The 20,432-nt window shown below is 39.2% G+C and overlaps 1 protein-coding gene across 10 annotated transcripts in view; it reads right to left on the minus strand.

Moving 5' to 3' along the window:
* LOC127452714 (protein cordon-bleu-like) overlaps nt 1-20,432 on the minus strand; it is a 165,702-nt gene that overhangs the window by 32,555 nt on the left and 112,715 nt on the right. For all 10 annotated transcript variants that reach the window (XM_051718352.1, XM_051718348.1, XM_051718351.1 and 7 more), the window contains one exon: nt 12,654-13,185. In XM_051718352.1, coding sequence (XP_051574312.1) covers nt 12,654-13,185 — 532 coding nt within the window. The remainder of the gene's footprint in view (nt 1-12,653; nt 13,186-20,432) is intronic.

Raw genomic sequence — 20,432 nt, forward strand, 5'->3', positions numbered from 1 at the left:
CACACCGAGTATGTGACCAAGGGAAGGAGGAAACCGCTCTTTTGCTGAACTGTTGGGTACCGCAGCCAGTTGGGCATGTGGCGAAATCAAATGAAAAGGCAACAAAAGATTCTCCAACCAGCCCTCAACCGGGGGATGGAGTGGTCTTACTACCAGCTCTAATGCAGTGGGTTTCATCGACCCTGGGTCGCCTGTCTCAGGGGCGCTTTGAAGCCCTTCACGGGTTCTTGGCGGCCGGCCGTGAGATGGGTGGCATCTGCTTCCTGCAGTGGGCTCCACGCCGGGGCCAGGCCAAAGGAGCGAAGGAGCTGGTGCAGTCACCGCAGGGGGACGCCCTTGGTGACGAGCAGACGGGGTGCGGGATCTTGAGCCGCGCCGGGGCAGGATATGCCGGATAGCCTCCGTCTGCTGCTTCACCGTCGAGAACTGCTGGGCAGCACTGTAGGCTTTGGCCATCAGGGACGACGTGAACCTACAGGGCTTGGACGGGAGCTTTGGGTGTCCGCGCCAGGTGGCGGTGCTCTGCGGGCACAGGTGCACCGCGAGCGCCTTATCCACCGGGGGAATCGCCGTATAGCCCCTGGCCGCCCTGCCATCAAGGGTAGTGAGGGCAGGGGAACTGAGAAATCAGGACCGGGCAGTAAAAGGTGCCTTCCATGATTTTGTCAGCTCCTCATGCACTTCCAGGAGGAAAGGCACTGGAGCGGGGCGTGGCTTCTTTGAGCAGCGCTGCGAGCCCAGAAACCAACCGTGAGACGAGACGGCGGACTCATCCGGAAGCCCGATCAGGGGGCAGACGAGCGTGCTGGGGAATGGGAGGTCCGCGGGGGGATACCCGGCGGAGGCGGTCCCATTGGGGTCCCCAAATCGCCCCCAGTGCTAGCTGCGCTGGCCTCATACCCATAGGTAGAAGGACCGAGGCAGGGAGCTGCTGGGGTGGCTTGCTTTCTTATGAAAGCAAGCTGCGACCACAACGTTGCCATGGTCATGTTCTCGCAGTGAGAACATGAACCATCCATGAACGCTGTCTCCGTATTGGTCACGCCCAGACACGAAAGACAGCGATCGAGGTAACGACTGCAACCAGGAATAACACACAAACGGAAAGGCATCTTTAAAAAGATGCGTCTTTAAAAAGACGTTCCGTGTGTGCCACTCTTTTAGAGAAATATATCTTTCAGGAAAATATACTCTCTTTTTTCTGCCGAAGCGCCCAGGGGCGTTCTCTGCAGTGCACCAGTGCAGAGGAGGGAGAAGCCGCTGAAATGCGTTGTCAGATCAAGCAGAGGTGAATGAACAGTCAGCTCAGAAAACATCGACCGTTCTGCTCCGAAGAGAAAATCTGAATGAGTGGTTGCACGCCAGCTCCTTTTATACCCATATGTCTGGGGGAGTGGCATGCAAATACCACTCATCAATTTTCATTGGCCTTTTATCAAAGACCAGAGGTGTCTCGGGCTCCCAAGAGTGACCCCTAGTGTCACTACATGGACACAACGTCGAGTGAGTGACAGATAGGGAACTGTGATTGACCTGTGAACATTACATTACTTGCTTCCCTCAAACCATTTCCAAAGATCAATTTAAGCTTCTTAAATAAAGCTAAATAAAGAGCAGCCCTCCAGGCCTGATGCCAAACTCTGACCATGCTGTAAGTTTAGATTCCATCACCAGATTTTTCAAGCTAATCACAGGCGATATAAAAAGGCTTTTATTTACAGACAAATAAAAAAGTGCTTGAGTCTCACAAGTTGGCTTGCTTTAGACTTTAGAGAACTAAACAAGCCTTATTCAGACTGGACTAGTTTTCCAGAGGAGTTTAGTGAGATTCGTGTTTCACAGACATACTTTGTGATTTTAATCTCATCTGAATCTGACAAATATGTGTTTTTCTCTCACAACCTCGGTAAAATTTACAGAGAAAATTACCTGCTGTTTTTTGGCTAACTCAAAGATCCTCTGAGAAATCTAATCCCATCTGAATACGAATGTTTGTGACTGCTGATACTGAATTTTCACAACACATCTCCGCAAGTATTTTGTCCTGTATGAACTACCGTTAAGATCGTACTTATGCACGGCAATCTTCTGCCTGCTGCACACCTTTCAATATTGATATAGATTTTTTTGCCAGCCGAAGAAAAAAAAAGAAAAGAAAATCAACAAAGAGAGCCAAATCGCAAAAATTGCTCAGACTGGCCACTGTAAAATCAGCGTCAGGCAAGATACTCATCTTATTTTTTCCGATCAATTACATAATGTTATAATTATATAATTCACTGATTAGTCTTGTTTATTTTAGTGAGTTTATTATAAGCAGCCACTTCTATAAACTCATGTGAAGTTTATTTTAATAGGCTTTTTAAAATAAGTAATTTATAATGCATAATTAATAAATTAAAATTAAATCAAATAATTAGTTATTTTATTTTATTTGTATTTTTTTTTTATGAGAAGTAATTTTAAATTTAAACAGATAACGTTTAAAAGATGTGTTAACACCTAAATTGATGTGTTCAACCTTCTGTAACACCCACATCTAGAAAACAGACACTCCCACCTCCGTAATAAACATGGATTTCTTAGTCCTGTCCGAATCAGTACATGAAATCACAGACATCGGATGATAATAACTGTAACTCAAATGTCGCTTAGAAAATAAGTCCCATCCAAATAGGGCTATAGAGGGGGAGCAGCAGAAACAGAAAACAGAAACAGATGAGTAGAAACCCAACAGGCAGAGGAAGGTGAAGAAGAGGAGGAAAGGGTGAAGAAGAGAGAGATGTCATTTCACTGGCGTCCAGAGCGCAGAGAGACAGGTGCACAGCAGTAGACTGCAGAGAAAAAAGAAACAGAGGAAAAAACAAATATTGTCTGATTATATAATACAGTATACAGTATATGCTTCCATTACTAATTTTGGTTAAACAATAAGCCATTCGAGGCCCTCACAACACCCCTTAACTCTGGTAAAATAATTTTAATGCACAACCCTGAGTGGCTTATTAATTATATAAAACAACAGATACAATGAAATGATAAAAGACTTTTCAAAAAACACAAACTATTAATTCGGCAAGTAATACAGTTTATAAGGCATTAGCTGTTTACGGTTGCCATTAATATAGAATTAAAAAATGTACAGTCAAAATACGTTGGCTGTTTTACAATGACCAATAATGTGGCTCATCCTAAATTTAAAGCCAGCCAACTATCTGTTATATAAATGTTTTTGTTTTTTTAATTAATGTTTGTTATTATTATTTAGACAACAAAATAAAACACATATGGTCCCCAGTTGCCCCTTTGTGGATTACTAGCGTGCATAAAATAGACCTTAATTAATCATTGCTACTTTCTTGCTCCACTTTTCATACCACTGTCTCCTTAAGATGATTTGCTTATGTTTTCCTCTTTCGTAAGTCATTTTGGATAAAAGCATCTGCCAAATGAATAAATGTAAATGTAAAAGCAGTGTGCTTTTCTTCTTAAAGTACCTAGTTCGCTGTTTTTAGACAACCTTCTGAGTTGACAGGTATGTTTTACGGTTTTGCTCTTCGTTTGACAGAATGCAGGTTTGAACGACACACCAAGTCTTAGCTACACAGAGACAATCTTCTGCCAGTTTGTCAGTAGAATTCAAGGACAGAAGAGCATGCCAAATAATGCTGCTATGCCAAATCTAAAAGTGTTTGTGAAGTCATGGCAGACAAGTCCAGAGATCTGCTCTTCCAACACAATGACTAATTTTCTCCAAACAGAAGTCCAGCTTTGTTCATCTAACTTCTTACAACACAAGTTGGATAACACAGCTTGCACCAACCTCTCATCAAAAAAAGGCAGAGCAAACAGGAAATGATACATGCTGAAATTAACTCTACCAATGACAAATTTCTTCTGAACCTGTAACAGTGCAGAAAGTTGGAACCATGGACGTATGGGTAATGAGTCACAGCTTTCACACGCAAAGTGGAAAACGAATGTCACATGATAATCACCATTTACAGGGGCACATCTTCAACCATAAACAGAGACTGAATGGCTGAGAGAAGAAAAAGTGATGCCAAACAAAAAGGAAAAAAAGAGTGAGACTCAATTGAGGTAGTAGATCTGTGGGAGAAGAACTTTGAAGAAAACTGATGAAACTATTTTGTCAGATGTAAAGGAGAAAAGATTATCTGGAGAGCTTTGAAAGGGGATTTTAAGTTTAAGTCTGGGAAAAACACTGAGTGGCTTTCTGTTTGTCATTGTACGAGGCATCTTAGAGAAATAGGGCTCGGTTAGGTAGCAATTTATGGTTAGCACCTGTAAATGTTCATAAGAAGAAGAAGAAAGCCTTTATTATTGTCACACATTATACATTTTCCATATATACAGTGAAATTTCTTTGTTTTCACATATCCCAGCTAAGCTGGGGTCATGGTCAGCCATGATATGGTGCCCCTGGAGCAGACAGGGTCAAGGGCCTTGCTCAAGGGCCCAACAGTGGCATCTTGGCAGTGCTGGGGCTTGAACCCCCAAACTTCTGGTCAGTAACCCAGAGCCTTTAACCTCTAAGCTACCACTGCCCTAATACAATAAGTATGATTGGTTACAGGAAGGAATCTTTCTCAGCTCTAAAGTGGGATGATCTTATGCAGCACAGAGTGCTGCTGTATATACATATAAAAATATTGCTGGTTCTAAATATATGGTTATATATTGCAGGTTTGTTTCTTGAATACATCAGGATTATTCAGTCCAAGAACGTTCAGCTCTAGTCAAGAAAAAAACTTTTGTTTCCTTTGTGCACCATCTTGAATAACCCACCTAATTAGATTATTGGGCTAATCACCAAACACTCCAATATATAAATAAACTCTGAGTTTAGTCTTTTAGTTGAAAACAAATACATTGAATCAGGCACTGTTTCCAGTATTGGTTTAAGTATATTCAAATGGCATGCACAGTGTTTCATAAATGTATACGATTAAAGATGCCCTCTCTAAATTTCTCACTAAATATTCCTAAGAAAAATAAAAACTGAAATATGCTGTCTGTAGGCATTCAGTTTCTGTGTACCGGTGTCTAAGTTTACAAAGTGACCCTCAAAAAACTCTTTGCAAATAGGAAGGAGACATACAATATGAGAGAATCCACAAAGAGGACAAAGATCACTTTGAAGAAGTCACAATGTTTCGTAACTGAGAAAACAGTCAACTACATTAGGGGCATTACATTGGCTTGTATAGGAGCACGTCACAAAAGAAACTATTACTTATAATGAACCATATTGAATACAAAGAGCACACAATTTTTCTTTTCTTTTTTTGCAAAGTAGGATTTTGTGGTCAGATGAGACTAACTAGGTTTTAAGGAAATTTCAAGTGATGTGTGGTGCTAAATCTAACACTGCCCATACCCTTTAAATAGTGAAATATGGTGTTGGTGTCATCATGCTGTAGGTCTGCTTTCATATGCAGTGACTGGATTACAAAGGAATGAAGTGGAGTGGCTCAAGAACATAAAGGTGAACTCCCTGAAATGGCCCAGTGATTGCGATCTAATTGAGAATCTGTAGCATCTGAGTAACCTGAACAACCAGCAAGAATACATAGAAAAGAATGGGCCAAAATTACACCTGAACAGTCTAAAAACCTGGTTCAACCCTACCAAGAGACTTTGAAAGCTGTCATTGCTGCCAAAGGTGGCTTTACAAGATTTTACAGCTGCTATTGCAAACAGCATATTTCAATGTTCTATTTTTTTGTTTCCATCATAAAACAATGTAACATTAAAATAATCACTCAGATTTTAATGCTAGCGAAGCTAAACTTCATTGTTTTGATAATCAAATTCTGTTTAAGGGTCTAAACACTTTTACAAGGCACTACATAAATTACCAGTGGTATACACAGAGTACAAGCTTATCCATCAATTGCGTTAAGAGCACAGAGCAATCCTCTACATTTATGCACTTTTATATTAGGTACAATTGTAGGTAGTCAGATAATGTGATTCTGGATGTACTTGTACTCAAAGAGTAAATCAGAAGGAGAAAGAACATGTGTAAAGGAACACGGGTCCCGGTATGGTGTCTAAATGTTTACTCATTATCTCCTGTGGAGGATATCTTGAAGTTAGCAGGAGTTTAAAGAAAAAAGAACACTTGTGGGGTGTTTGGAGAGCATGTAGAACAACATTTAGCTTAGTGAGTGATATGTCAGCATCAGTAGTGCTAGCTCAGCAGCTAACTGGGGAAAGCTCCATTCAATTACTGCAGGACACATGTCCACTCACACTGCCATGATGTATAAATAACACGATATTAATAGGCCAGTAAGTTTAATGTGTTAATTTAGTACAATTAATTATTACAAAATATACATATATAAAATTTAAAATATGTGATTAAAAAAATCAGATTTAAAAAATATATGACTACATTACATAATTAAAAATATATTTTCATACCATCAGAGCAACTCAAGCTTGAAATACCATATTTACAGCATGCTTAGTGAGTTACACAGTAGGTAAACAGCCAAATCACTCTTGGGTCATTCACAAAGGATGCATGCTTGTGTTTAAAAACAGCAAGACGAAGTGCAACTCAATAGAATACAAGTCTTGAGGTGCGCTTTCCAAAGTCAATTGCCAAAAAAATATATTTTTAATTATTTTCATCTGGAGGCTTTCTGCAAATATTGATATATGCAAATATTTGCAATTAATTAATAAGCGTATCATGTAATTAATTTAATTGTTTTAATTAATGGACAGTCCTAAAATAATGAATTTCTCTGCTATCAGTAAATGGCACCTAAGGACTGAAATAACTAAATTCATAGGAGAAAAGTGCTCACTTTCAAATGCTTAAAATATTTATGGAGGTTTCTATTATTTGGATGACCAAGGATTAGCTCATTAGACATAATGATCAATGAGCACAGTGATAAAGCAATGTATAATGGTGGTACCAAGGCCAAAACAGGGAGGTTTTGTAGATTATGGGGGCATTTCTTTACTGTAAATACATACAGATTGATCAATGTGCATGAAAGATTAAAGATGAGTAAAGCTTTAAATTTATTACTCCCCTACTTTAAGCCCACTGAGGGGCCTGGCTTTTTAACAATAAAGATAAAAACAAAACCATTTTCACGAGGAGCCAAATTGCAGGGGACAGGAAATGGACATGAATTACAATCTCTGTGAAACTGTTTTTAAATGTGCTGACTTATTAATTTTGTCCTTAATCTTTTAAACAGTGTTATTAAATTGAATTATAAAACACTCTCAGAAAAAAAGAAGGTATCGTTAAATGTAAAAGGGCCGTCATTGGTATTGTACCCTCAAAGGCACTTTTTTTTTTTTTTTACTTCTAGTTAAAATTTATAATTTGTTTTGAGTCTGTAAGTATACCCTAAGGACCTATTGTGAACCTTTTAAAGATACATCCACTGTATATTTTTTTTTTTGTTCCTCTGGTTAGAAAACTGCACACATTTACACAAGGCTTGTTGTTGGTTGAAAAACGACAAAAAACATACCATATTGTTTAAGACAGAGAAAAGTGAAGACTTAAGTATTGAATAATTGTTTGATATATTCTGTACTTCATGAAGGTTTCTAGGGGAAGACAAGAGTCATCCAGAAAACCTGACGTAATAACAAAAATTGTATTGCTTTAGGTGGATGGTAAAACTTGGAAAAGGAGGGTTGAATAAATATGGTTAAGTTGATTTCAGCTCCTTAGTGTTTGTTTGAATTTGTTTGCTCATAGAAAACAAAGGAACATTCACACACATAAAATTCACCTCTGCAATGCCTTTTGATTATTTTATCAAGACATTTCTCATGGTACACTGACACACACACACACACACACACACACAAACACACACACACACACATATATATATATATATATATATAGCAATAAAAGAGGTGAATGAAGAGGAATCTTCATTTGTTTTCTGTGGGTGTTTTTATGGGAATGTGGATCTTTCAGATCAATTTGAGGAGTGCCTATGGTTTGCATGTTCCACATTTTATTGTGTGTCAATAGAGGACTCACACTGGTCTTGGTCTTGACTTGGTCTCAACCCCTCAAAGTCTTGGTCTTGTCTCAGTCTCAATACATTCTGGTCTTGGTTTAGGTGGTTTTGACTACAACACTGTCTCAAGAATCAGCAATGGAATATTTGGGTTGTTCAGGCGAAAGTCGCTCCTGCATTCAAAAACTGCTAGATGGAGTGCAACAAAATGTCATTTTTGTTGATGTTTTTTTTTTTACTACTTTTAATAAAACAACAATTAAAAAAATAGCATATTGAATGCATTGTATGAATATACTCACTGATAAAAAATAAAAATAAAAAAAATAAAAAAACAGGTTTACAAATGTGCAGTGTAAAATCTCGAAACTTGCCAACCCAGGTTTAATTACTAACCCAAGGTAAAATTTAAAAATAACCTCAGATTACGGTAGCCCAGGGTTAAACAATTTCAAGTGTGACAAACCCAAGAGACAGACCAAGCATTAGTTTATTAGACAGGTGTTAAATACCGTAGATTCATTAAAGCTTGCTCTGTATTGTTGTCTAGTCTCCTCAAACCAGACATCTCATTCCCTTAACCTGCTTCTGAGGAGACACTGTACAGGGTATCTGCAGGTTCGAAGGAATGAAATTAAAGACTTTAAGGCCAAATAAAAGAACAATTTAAGACCACTTTCGCAATAAATAAAACAAACAAAAAAAAATACATTAATTAATTAGCTGGTAAATACAAAACCACTGAGGCTACTTGAATGTCTCTGGGCATGTTTTTTTTTATTTATTTATTTTTAGATATTTTATTGTGCATTTATGGGTTAATAAGTTAATACAACATTAAAACTCAATGAAATCATTAAGAATGCAAGTAACCTAAAGTACGTAGCCTATATCGTGACCATTCTCTTTAGTCACTTGACGCAATAGACCAATGCTTTGGCAACGTCACCACTTATGTCAAACACAAATAGTGGTGGCGAAAACCATGCGCAAAAAATAAATTTATTGGATTACATTGTTGAAAATTTATTCCGAGGGCTCTTGTTGACTGCTCTGGCTTCAAGATCATCAACAGAGCTGACTGGACTGAGGAGATCATTTCAACTCACAACTTTGCAGCATAAATTTATAGCGAACATGATTACATGTTTGTTATTAACTCATATCGTTATAGTAATTGTATCGCTAAGAGTATGTTTGTATTTATGATGGTTTTGTGTCATACGTTCGTTTAATCCTCTAATCTGTCAAATCTAACACAACAATCAGCGAGCTTTCTGCCACCACTTACTGCGCATGCGCTCACATTTTTGTAAATAAGAGGATTGGTCTATAGATCTTATTCACAGTAGCGCCATGTTTGATTTTTAATGGGAATGGAAACGAGGCTGTGAGGGATAGACTTACCATCTGTTCAATGGCATGCCGGTGTAAATCTGTATAAAGCTCCAATATCCCATCTGATTTTCCACAGCTCATGTTGTCTGGAGTTTTTTTGTCTACTGAGTGCCCTTGAAAAGATATTTTTTCAATGTTTTGTACACGGAACGATCCAAAACATTTAAGCTGCAGTATATCTCATTGAAGAGACTGTAAGTCTATCAGCCTTATTGTCATTGTCATGAAAAATCAAAGATATCGCTGCTGTGAATAAGGTCTAGCATGTGCTGAATAACATTTATATATTTTTTTTCTTAGCAGATACCTTTAACAAATATTTTAACAGGTAGTTAAAAGGGCAGTTCATTTAAATTTCTGTCATCACTGCTCACCCTTGAGTCTGTATGAATTTTTCTCTGCCATGGAACAAAAAAGGAGATGTTAAGCAAAACATTTAGTCTCAGTCTCATTCACTGTCACTGCATCTTGTTTTTCATTTAATGTAAGTGAAAGGTGACTGAAACTCCCTAATATCTCCTTTTGATATCCACTGAAATAAAGTCATACAGGTCTGCAACAGCATGAAGTGATGACAATTTTATTTTTTGAGTGGAATATCTCAAATAAAAACTCATAAAAAATGGCCATTTAAAGTTGACAAGATGTATTGAAAATGTTAACAGATTAAATTATGAAAGGAGATGGAGAGACGCTTTGTTGTTGTTTTCCCCCTGATTGGTCTGAATAACTCGCAGCATCATGCAGCTTGCTCTGTCTTGTCTGTCCGTGCGCTGTCAGTGTCCTCTTTGCTCCGCATCGTTATCACTGCGCGAGAAAAGGGACGTGTGGCGTGAGAGCGTGAGAACAGTGTCAACTGCGTTGGCAGCCCTAGATCTCAAGAGATGAGATATAACAGGTGTAACTCTGCAGCTGAGTAGTTCTGTTAGCTTTACAATTACTGTCAAAGGTAGTGTAAAATAAGGAAGCGGCGAGATTTGAAAGGCGTCAAAAGACCGCTCCAACCTCGCGCGCTTGCAAATTCTAACGTTGACCGCTTTGTCGATTATAAGCAGGAGCGACAGAGTTTGAGACGCAAAATAACTGCATTTGCATTTCGGATTAACGGTTTTATGAAGGTTTATACATGTGTAACATCGTAAGTTCAGTAAAAATGCGCTTCCCTGCACGCGCTCACACTAAACTCAAGCGTCAGCTGCTAAATGCACGAGAGAGAGAGAGAGAGAGAGAGAGATGATTATGACTCGCGCAGATTCTGCTGTTTTAAGCGTCTCCTCTATTCACGTCCCAAAATTTAATACCTCAGCAAACGAAATGTAAGACTTTTTGTAATTTATTTAAGATATTTAAGACTTTTTAAGGCCTTAAATTTTAAAAAGTAAATTTAAGACTTTTTAAGGACCTGCGGATACCCTGTGAGTAAGGGAGGGATCTATAAATGGCCTCCCACACTCCCTTTACTCCTTTTAGCTCTCACAATGAAATTTTCTACAGTAGATGCTTCCTAAGTCTGCAGCCAATGCTTGCTTAGCATTTTATAAAAGCACAGTTTTTTAATGCTGAGAGTGTTTCCCTTTTAGTCTTTCAAACAGAGACAGATCTATTTGTTTGCTGAGCTTCATTTAAAAGCTAAATTAAAAAGTTTTTTTTTTTTTTTTTTTGTACAAACAGTGTGCACTGCAATTGACCCATATTTAAAACATAGCAGTGTAGATGAAAGCTTTGGGGTTCATTTTTTATTAAAAGGAGAGTTGACGGAGTATTTGCAAGCATGCCCATGGTGCCAATTACACAACAAAGCCTCATCTCACCTGGCACATGAACGAAACATATGTCCTCACCTGCTGTCATCTCTGATCACGCCACCTCTTAATTAAAGGTTGAATCAATCAGTGCTGTTTGATGTGTTATGCAACTTTGGCAGCCTAAGGGTTGATGCTTCAAGGAAGCATGTTTCTGTTTCCACAGTAACCACAATGCTTTTGTGTCAAACCTGAAATGATGTCTCTGTGCTAAAAGTTTGACAAGCTTCTGCTTGTCCAAAAATATCATCATTAAACTTTATACTGTAAATCTGACAGAAAATCCAGTTAGTTTACATTTAGTGAAATAGGATTTAATTTGCCGGTTGGGAACTATTCATTGTGTCCTGCCAAGAACATGTTTTTCCAGGGGGTGATATGTTAGGCTTACAAAAATCAGTGATGCATTACAACTTTGGCCTGTAACCGAAAATGGAAACCAGATATACTGGTCTTCATCTGTCGCCCCCACTCAACGTTTGCACTCTAGATTCAATATTAAACTGACTTAGGGCCTGTTTACACTTGGCCACTTTCAGTGATCAGATGGCTATCCGATCATGAAAAGATCAGGTGTAAATGTCCTCCGAAATGCATTCGAGACGGATTGCAATCCAATCACTCAAACCACTTCAGCAGGTGGTTTGAGATGCATTTCAGACAAAACTGGTCAAGTGTAAATGCATCTGGCTGTTCAAGACGCATATGTAAACTTTGCTCCGCCCAAACAGTGCTGCGTCAGCAAAGGGAAAATGCTAAATATAACAGCTGTTACAGAATATTTGCATAGGACTTGCATCATGCAGTATAAAATAACAGAGAAAGAAATGGATACACATACTGTAGTAGGAGAGACAGATCTTTTTTCCTAATTTATTTGATGCAGATCGCTGATGAAACTGAAACTAAACACTGACAATAAGCGCAGCTGATGCACTTACTCTTACCTACGAGAAGCCCCAAGGGAAAAAACACAGTACACCCATACACAGACACACACACTCTGGGCAAAGTAACTTGGAAACAAATAATATACTCATACTCAAGGAAGTGAACTCTGTTTTATTTGCATATAGCGTGGGAATTTAAGATTGGATTTATATCCGTTTGGCGGAGATGCATTGATGTGGTCAAGTGTAAATGGAATCAACTTTTTCAATTGGATAGCAATCTTATCAGTAAAAATGCATGAAGTGGCCAAGTGTAAATAGGCCCATAGTGTTGTCTCTGCATATTAAGCTGGGATAGGCGAAAGTATGCTAACTTCGTAAAAAATTACATACTTCAATTTAAATACGCCAGCGTTCCATAACTTTCACAGGTTTCTTGTGTCTGCTAACAGTGCTGCATTTTATATCTAAAACTGTATAAAACATTTTTGGGGTATCTCTACAAAAAGGAATTGTTACATTACCTATTCCACTGTTGCGATTATTCTCCATCTCATCCATTTTTATCTCCAGCGCTGCCTCCGTGTCTTCTGATGTTGGACTTTGTGTACTTAGACCTAATTCTTGTTTTGTCATGGTGTGGGGAGCTGCTTCTTCCTTTTCTTCTATGGGCACTGGTTCAGCTTTTGGTTTAGATATGGTGTAAGCAGCAATCACATGAGCCTGATGTGCCAGAGGTTCCTCAGCCAGACTGCTACTGCATGATCCTCCAGCCACATTATCACCACTGGAGCTACTGCAGATGGATCCGGACAGCTCTGAATCCTCAATACTGTGGCTCACATCAGATGCTGAGTCGTCGGCTGGAGACATGGTGGCAGGAGCTTGCAGCAGTATTCTTTCCACTGGCACAGGGATGCTTGGGCCCCGAACAGCTGCAGTGGGCTCATGGGTGGGAATAACTGGCTCGGGTGTACTGGGGGATGGAGTGGGCGGAGGTGCTGGAGCCTTGCGCTTTGTTAGCTGGTTGTGTGAGCATGGAGAGCCATGGTGTATCTAGAGAGTGAGAAGATAAGCATAAACATTTGAAATTACATTGAAGAATTGAACATTTAAGGTCATAATCTTTGGGTTGTTCCTGGCACCTTGCACATTCATGAAATGTGCTGATGCGGCACTGGCTCCACAGTAGCTGAGCGGTGTGCGTATATTAAATTACCACGAAAATTGGTTGTTATTAGCTCAATCAGAGGCACAGGGGTGCAAGCACAGAGATCGATTGCTCACACATCTGGAGCAGTTGGGATGCAGGGTCAACTGGACAAAATGCGCCTAATCAGCAATTTTCCTTCCTAGGAATGAAACGTAACTCTATAGCCATGTCGGTTCATTTGACTGACAAACACATTCAATCCATTCTCTTACACTTGAAGAATTTAAAGTTGGGGGAAACCCTGCCATTGCATCAATTTCAGCGAGTGCTGGGATTGATGGCTGCTGCAGCTGCTGTCACCCCGCTAAACTTGCTACAGATGAGACCCTCCAGTGTTGGCTCGACCCAAGCATCACCTCTGGCAATAGGGCCTTCACTGCCTCCTTGTGATGTGTCACTGTTTAAACATGCTAACTATTTGAAGGAAGACAGAATTTTATGGGAAAGATGTGATGCTCGCCAAGATGGGCAGATGCAAAATTGTAACTATAGAAGCGTCCAACACAGGCTGCGGAGCCCTGTGCAATGGACGTCAGGCATTTGGCACCTTGAAAGGTGCATAAGTGAGGTGGCACATAAATCGCCTGGAACTGCTAGCAGTCCTCTTGGCTCTGAAAGCCTTTCGTTCAGATGTGTTGGGGTCTCACATACTGATCCACTCAGACAGCACAGCAGTCGTGGCATACATAAATCACCAAGGAGAAGTGAGGTCACGGCCCGTGCTGAACCTGGCAAACCGAATTATCCTCTGGAGTGAGTTATGTCTCCTATTCATACGTTGCCACCTGAGCAGCAGAGCAGATTTACTCTCACATCAGGGTGTCAGTTCAGGGGGGGGGGGGATTGAGACAGTCAATTCAGATGATTTGGGAGGTATTTACCTCCAATAGGCTTGGAAGCCTTAGCTCACAAAATGGCCAGCGGGACACAAAAATATCTGTTTCCCCGTCCCCTATTATTGTATTGTGCAAGATATGGGAAAACAAGGACGCAGTGTTACTAGTTGCACCGAAATGGCCCAACAGCCACTGGTTTCTAAAGATGGTAGAGCTGCTAAATGGAAATTTCTTTGAGGACAGATCTGCTCTTGCAAGCTCGAGAGCAGCTACTGATTTACGCTCTCCTTCCCTTTAGTCAGAAAATCCTCACTGTGTGAAGCTGGTCTCTGGCTTGAACGCTCACTATGATGTCAGCATAGGCTGAGCGTCAGGCTTCACCAGCCAATCAACTTGGCGTGATGGTAGGGTTTTAAAGTCCCGCCCTTGAAGGGTGCACTCATAGTGGCAGCTTCTGACGCAGCGCCTTGTTCCCTCCTTTCAGTTAACCAAGGTTATGTGAGTAACCGAAACGTTTTACTACAATAATACTCTAGTATACATTTATTAACCATGGTTCAACTATATTAATATTGTAGTAAACGTGACTGTAGGAACCATGGTTAATTTTGCGGTTACTAAGTTTTTCATTTTATTGGACGATAAACAGGTGATAAAATTGTTGAATTGCTTATAAAATTATAGCACACTTCTCAACAAGTCACATGATTTGAGGTGTCTATGTCTGAAGCACAAATGGTGCAGGATGAGTTATATGCTGAAGTTTAATATTTAAGATTAGAAGGGAGCCTGGGTAGCTCAGCGAGTATTGATGCTGACTACCACCCCTGGAGTTGCAAGTTTGAATCCAGGGCGTGCTGAGTGACTACAGCCAGGTCTCCTAAGCAACCAAATTGGCCCGACTGCTAGGGAGGGTAGAGTCACATGGGGTAATCTCCTCGTGGTCACTTAATGTGTGGCTCTCGCTCTCGGTGGGGTGTGTGGTGAGTTGTGCGTGGATGCCGCGGAAAATTGCATGAGCCTCCACGTGCGCTACGTCTCCGCGGTAACATGCTCAACAAGCCACGTGATAAGATGCGCGGATTGACAGTCTCAGATGCGGAGGCAACTGAGATTCTTCCACTGCCACCAGGATTGAGTCACTACGCCACCACGAGAACTTAGAGCACATTGGGAATTGGGCATGCCAAATTGTGGAGAAAAGGAGAGAGAAAAAAAAATATTTAAGATTAGAGGGTTGTTCAAATCCCTAACTCTAAATACAAGCAATATTGTAGTAATAGTGATACTATAGTGAATAATGTAAAAGTATATTGAATGGTGTATGGTAAAAAGTAATGGTGAATAGTGGAGTACGAGCATTAATAATAAAGACCAAAAATATTTCAAGAGCCGCACATGAATATAAAAGTAAGCCAAAGAGAAACTTCAACAATAGATGATTGAACAGATCGCAACTTGTCCAGAGATATTACAGAAGGAAGTAAACTTCATCTGGGAGCTCTGTATGAAGCAGCCAATCTTAGAGCTGACAAGATAAGTAGATCAAAAGAAAGTATAGTAGAGGTTGAATAGAGTGATAACTCCACAACATCTCATCAACTAAATAATTTCTTTAAAGTTCCTATCAGCCTACTGGTGTACATTTACACCATGAAGGGTGAATCACAGCCCTGCAGCACAATTGTAATCAAATTTCCATCAAATTCAGAAATTTGCCAGAGGAGACAAAAAAACTTGATGAACTCTTACGCTGTAGATTCCAAGGGTCCGGGTCTGACATGATTGAAGATTCAAAATGACTAAGAAGACAGGGCTGCATTATCAGAAGAGGTAAAACATATTATAGACAGAAATTTAAATGTATGAAGAAGTCAATCTCTCTTTAAGAGAGGGCCATTTTCCACTACTTCTTGTGGTACATTAGCTTGTATTTTACTGATTGTTAAATCAATACACTTTGTACAGTTCTGCAGGTTGGTCAGGACAGACAAAGTCAAAGCACAGTTTTACTGAAATGTACAGTTTATCTGTTTAAAGAAATTAAGCCACCAGAAAATGTGTTGTACAGATTTGGCATGTCGAAACATCAGAAATCAGACTGACAGACACAATTCCAGTCGAATTCCATGTATGAATCATGAAATCGAAAACAAGCTACACTGCACATAAACAAGGCTAGAAGGAATGCCCCTAAGTACATGTATGCTCAAATGTAAGACTGACTTCTTCATACATTTAAATTTCTGTCTATAATATGTGTGTATATTAGATTTTAAATTGTGTTGTGTAAATTTGATGTTTATTGTAGATTGGTATATGTCTCATCACTGTCACGACTGCTATGTTGCTCGGAACTGCACCCAAGAATTTCACACACTATTGCACTTGTGTATATGGTTGTGTGACAATAAAAGTGATTTGATTCATTTGAAATGTGGGTCGGAGGTGAGCAAAACATTGAACTCAATGACATATTCACACGGGGTGTGTTGAGGACAAAGGAAGTGGGTCAACTTTGTCTGTTACAGTGTTTGTTTGAAATGTGCCTCCCCTTTGTAACTGTTCATGTTCTGCTCCTCAAAATCAATTGTTGCAGTTAACACAACTGTGCTGACCATACGCTTGTCAATCGGTTCATGGGTGTTGCTGACCTGAACTGAACCTGAGTGGCCTAAGTTACTCGGAAAAGAGACAGGCAAAAATACAGTGCGAGAAACAAAGAAAGATGAAGAAATGCTGCAATCATCTGAAGCAAATGTTGAGTGGAATAGAGGATAAAGAATTTCTGTGGTGGTTACAGTTCTAAAATGTACTTGTGTATTAAGAGAAATTACAAAATATTGTGCCACTAGTAATGTGTAGTAAGGGCACACAGTTTAAAATTACTAAAAGAATCTGGATAACAGACTAAGGTCTGCTGCCTATTACTGGAATCAAATCAGTCACCTAGCATCTACACTTGCACTGGATCTGTGTCCACAGCAAGTTTTGGAGATCTCAAATGCCCATCATTTATAAACTTATACACATCCCCTGCTTCTTGTGTGTTTGTTTATTAATTATTTTGGCTAATTTGATAATAATTTCAGATACTAAGCATAAGCACTCCGAAGACATTTAGTTGTTAAGTAACATTTTGTTTTACAGGACTGTTAAATTTCTAACAGATACATTCTTACAACTTCAAATTATGTTTATGGTATGCTTTTTGGACTGTTCTTTGGTTCATTTTGCATATAACTATTTCCTTTCTGTTAATTGGAGTTTATTAATGTTACTTGAACTGAACCTTTTTTGTTCAGTTTGGACATATATCTGTATTTTCTATTTATTTTTATTTATAAATTATAAAAATTTTCTTGGTTAAGTCATTATTGTTAATTCTGTAAAACATGTAATGAAAGTGTAAACATTGATTTTAAAAACTATCGGCCGATTAATAGGTTATCTGTCTGTTTTTCTACCTTAGTTATTGGTATCTGCAAAATCCACCATCTGTCAACTTCTATAAGGTATTCTGTGGTACATCACATTTTATTTTTATAATATTTCTGTTGGGTTATGATCATTTTGATTATTTTGTTGTGATACAGTGATTTATATAGTATTATATATAATGTTTATTGCACTCTATTATACTGTATAATAAAAGGTTTGATCACGTAATGCACACTGTAGTTTCAAGCACATTTTAATTAAATTTTAATTCAATATCAGTGGAGATTTATATCTATCTATCTATTAGGGGTGTAACGGTTAAAATTTCTCATGGTTCAGTTTGTATCACGGTTTTAAGGTCACGGTTTTAGTTCGATTTGGTATTTGCCATGTTCAGAAAAATAAATACACCACTCCCCCCCCCCCCCCCCCGGAACGTTTCTCATATTTAGATCTGAAGGTGTATGCTTAAATGTTTGAAATTAGTTTTGTAGACAAAAATATAATTGTGCCAACATATTAATTTATTTCATTATAAAACTAAAATTTAATTTAAAAAAAAAAAAAATCAAAAAAAGTTTTTGAAATTGATGACTTGGACAAAATAATGTTGGACAGCCAATAAGTGCCCAATATAGATGGAAACAACTTCAATACAGTTTAAAAATCATCCCAGGGTGATACCTCAAGAAGTTGGTTGAGAAAATGTCAAGAGTACATGTCTGCAAATTCTAGGCAAAGGGTGATTACTTTGAAGATGCTAAAATATAACAATGTTTTGATTTATTTTGGATTTTGTTTTGTCACAACATAATTCCCATAGTTTCATTTATGTTATTCCCTAGTTTTGATGACTTTACTATTATTCTAAAATGTGAAAAAAAAAATTATAATAAAGAATGAGTAAGTGTTTCAAAACTTTTGACCAGTAGTGTGTGTGTGTGTGTGTGTGTATCTCTCTCTCTCTCTCTCTCTCTCTCTATATATATATTACTGCCAAATCCAAAGTCAGAATACTATATTTGATAAACACTTCAACAGGTTTGCCCTTAATGAAAATCACTGTTTTACAGTAACCAAAGTTTAACTATTGTATTTGTAGTAAAAACATAGTAACCACAAAATCAACATGGTTACTGTCACGTTTACAATATGTAATATAATCATGGTTACTATATGGAAACTACAGTATTACTATTGTAAAACCATGGTTAATTGTATCAAAACCATGTGGACAGCAGTCATGGTTACGATAATATTACTATAGTAAAACCATGGTTAATTTTCATTAGGGTCTTTAAAAAACTATTTTCTCTAGTTAATAAATCAGCATTTTAACTTAATACCTGCACAATTATGCTACATGCATCAACATAGTCAATATTCGGAAATTGTACATCAATATAGAAGGAATTTTGCTAATAAAATGGATACGAGGGATGTTGTGATGCTGCTTGAGTGTTTTAATCATACACGGAAATCCCACATCTTCATCAGCGGAGTAGGGAAACATATCGTTGGCAATGAACAACCCAATCGCTTTAGTTATTGTTTTATGCCTGTCCAAATCAGCACTGAGTACTTGCTTAAAAATAGAAGGGAGTTTGTGCTGTTTCTGCTCATCTGCGGCTCTGTGCGCGCTATCTTTCCCCGGTGATTTCGGCGTAAATGATCATATGTCAATGCATATTACCAGTATACAGTACTCGTGTTGAGCAATGTCTGCAAACAGTGCCTGTTTTGTAAATGTTTTTTGACCATCGCTGTTATAATGGACTGCAAAAAGAAAATGTTTACAAACAGGAGACCTGAATAATGCAGAGACACACGACGCTTGCAGAGCAGTGATGTCATCAAGCTGACCCACATGAAACACAGGCGGAGCATATCCATCTACAGATCCATTCAGGTGCATTAGCGGAGGTTGTAACTGTGTGTGCCAGTGCTTACCGAATCGTGGGTGGCGAACAGTATGGTACGTTTTATTTATTTTTTTACAGAGAACCGTTACACCCCCATTATCTATCTATCTATCTAAAGTAACAGTCAGTATCTGGTGTGGCCACCAGCGGCATTAAGTACTGCAGTGCATCTCCTCCTCATGGACTGCACCAGATTTGCCAGTTCTTGCTGTGAGATGTTACCCCACTCTTCCACCAAGGCATTTGCAAGTTCCCGGACATTTCTGGAAGGAATGGCCCTAGCCCTCACCCTCCGATCCAACAGATCCCAGACGTGCTCAATGGGATTGAGATCCGGGTTCTTTTCTGGCCATGGCAGAACACTGACATTCCTGTCTTGCAGGAAATCATGCACAGGACGGCAGTATGGCTGGTGACATTGTCATGCTGGAGGGTCATGTCAGGATCAGCCTGCAGGAAGGGTACCATATGAGGGAGGAGGATGTCTTCCCTGTAAAGCTCAGCGTTGAGATTGCCTGCAATGACAACAAGCTCAGTCCAATGATGCTGTGAAACACCGCCCCAGACCATGATGGACCCTCCACCTCCAAATCGAGTACAGAGTACAGGCCTTGGTGTAATGCTCATTCCTTCGACAATAAATGCGAGTCCGACCATCACCCCAGGTGAGACAAAAATGCGACTCATCAGCGAAGAGCACTTTTTGCCAATCCTGTCTGGTCCAGCGAAGGTGGGTTTGTGCCCATAGGCGACGTTGTTGCCGGTGATGTCTGGTAAGGACCTGCCTCACAACAGCCTACAAGCCCTCAGTCCAGCCTCTCTCAACCTATTGCGGACAGTCTGAGCACTGATGGAGGGATTGTGCGTTCCTGGTGTAACTTGGGCAGCTGT

This window comes from Myxocyprinus asiaticus, chromosome 15, assembly GCF_019703515.2.
Source record: "Myxocyprinus asiaticus isolate MX2 ecotype Aquarium Trade chromosome 15, UBuf_Myxa_2, whole genome shotgun sequence".
NCBI classification, from domain to species: domain Eukaryota; kingdom Metazoa; phylum Chordata; class Actinopteri; order Cypriniformes; family Catostomidae; genus Myxocyprinus; species Myxocyprinus asiaticus.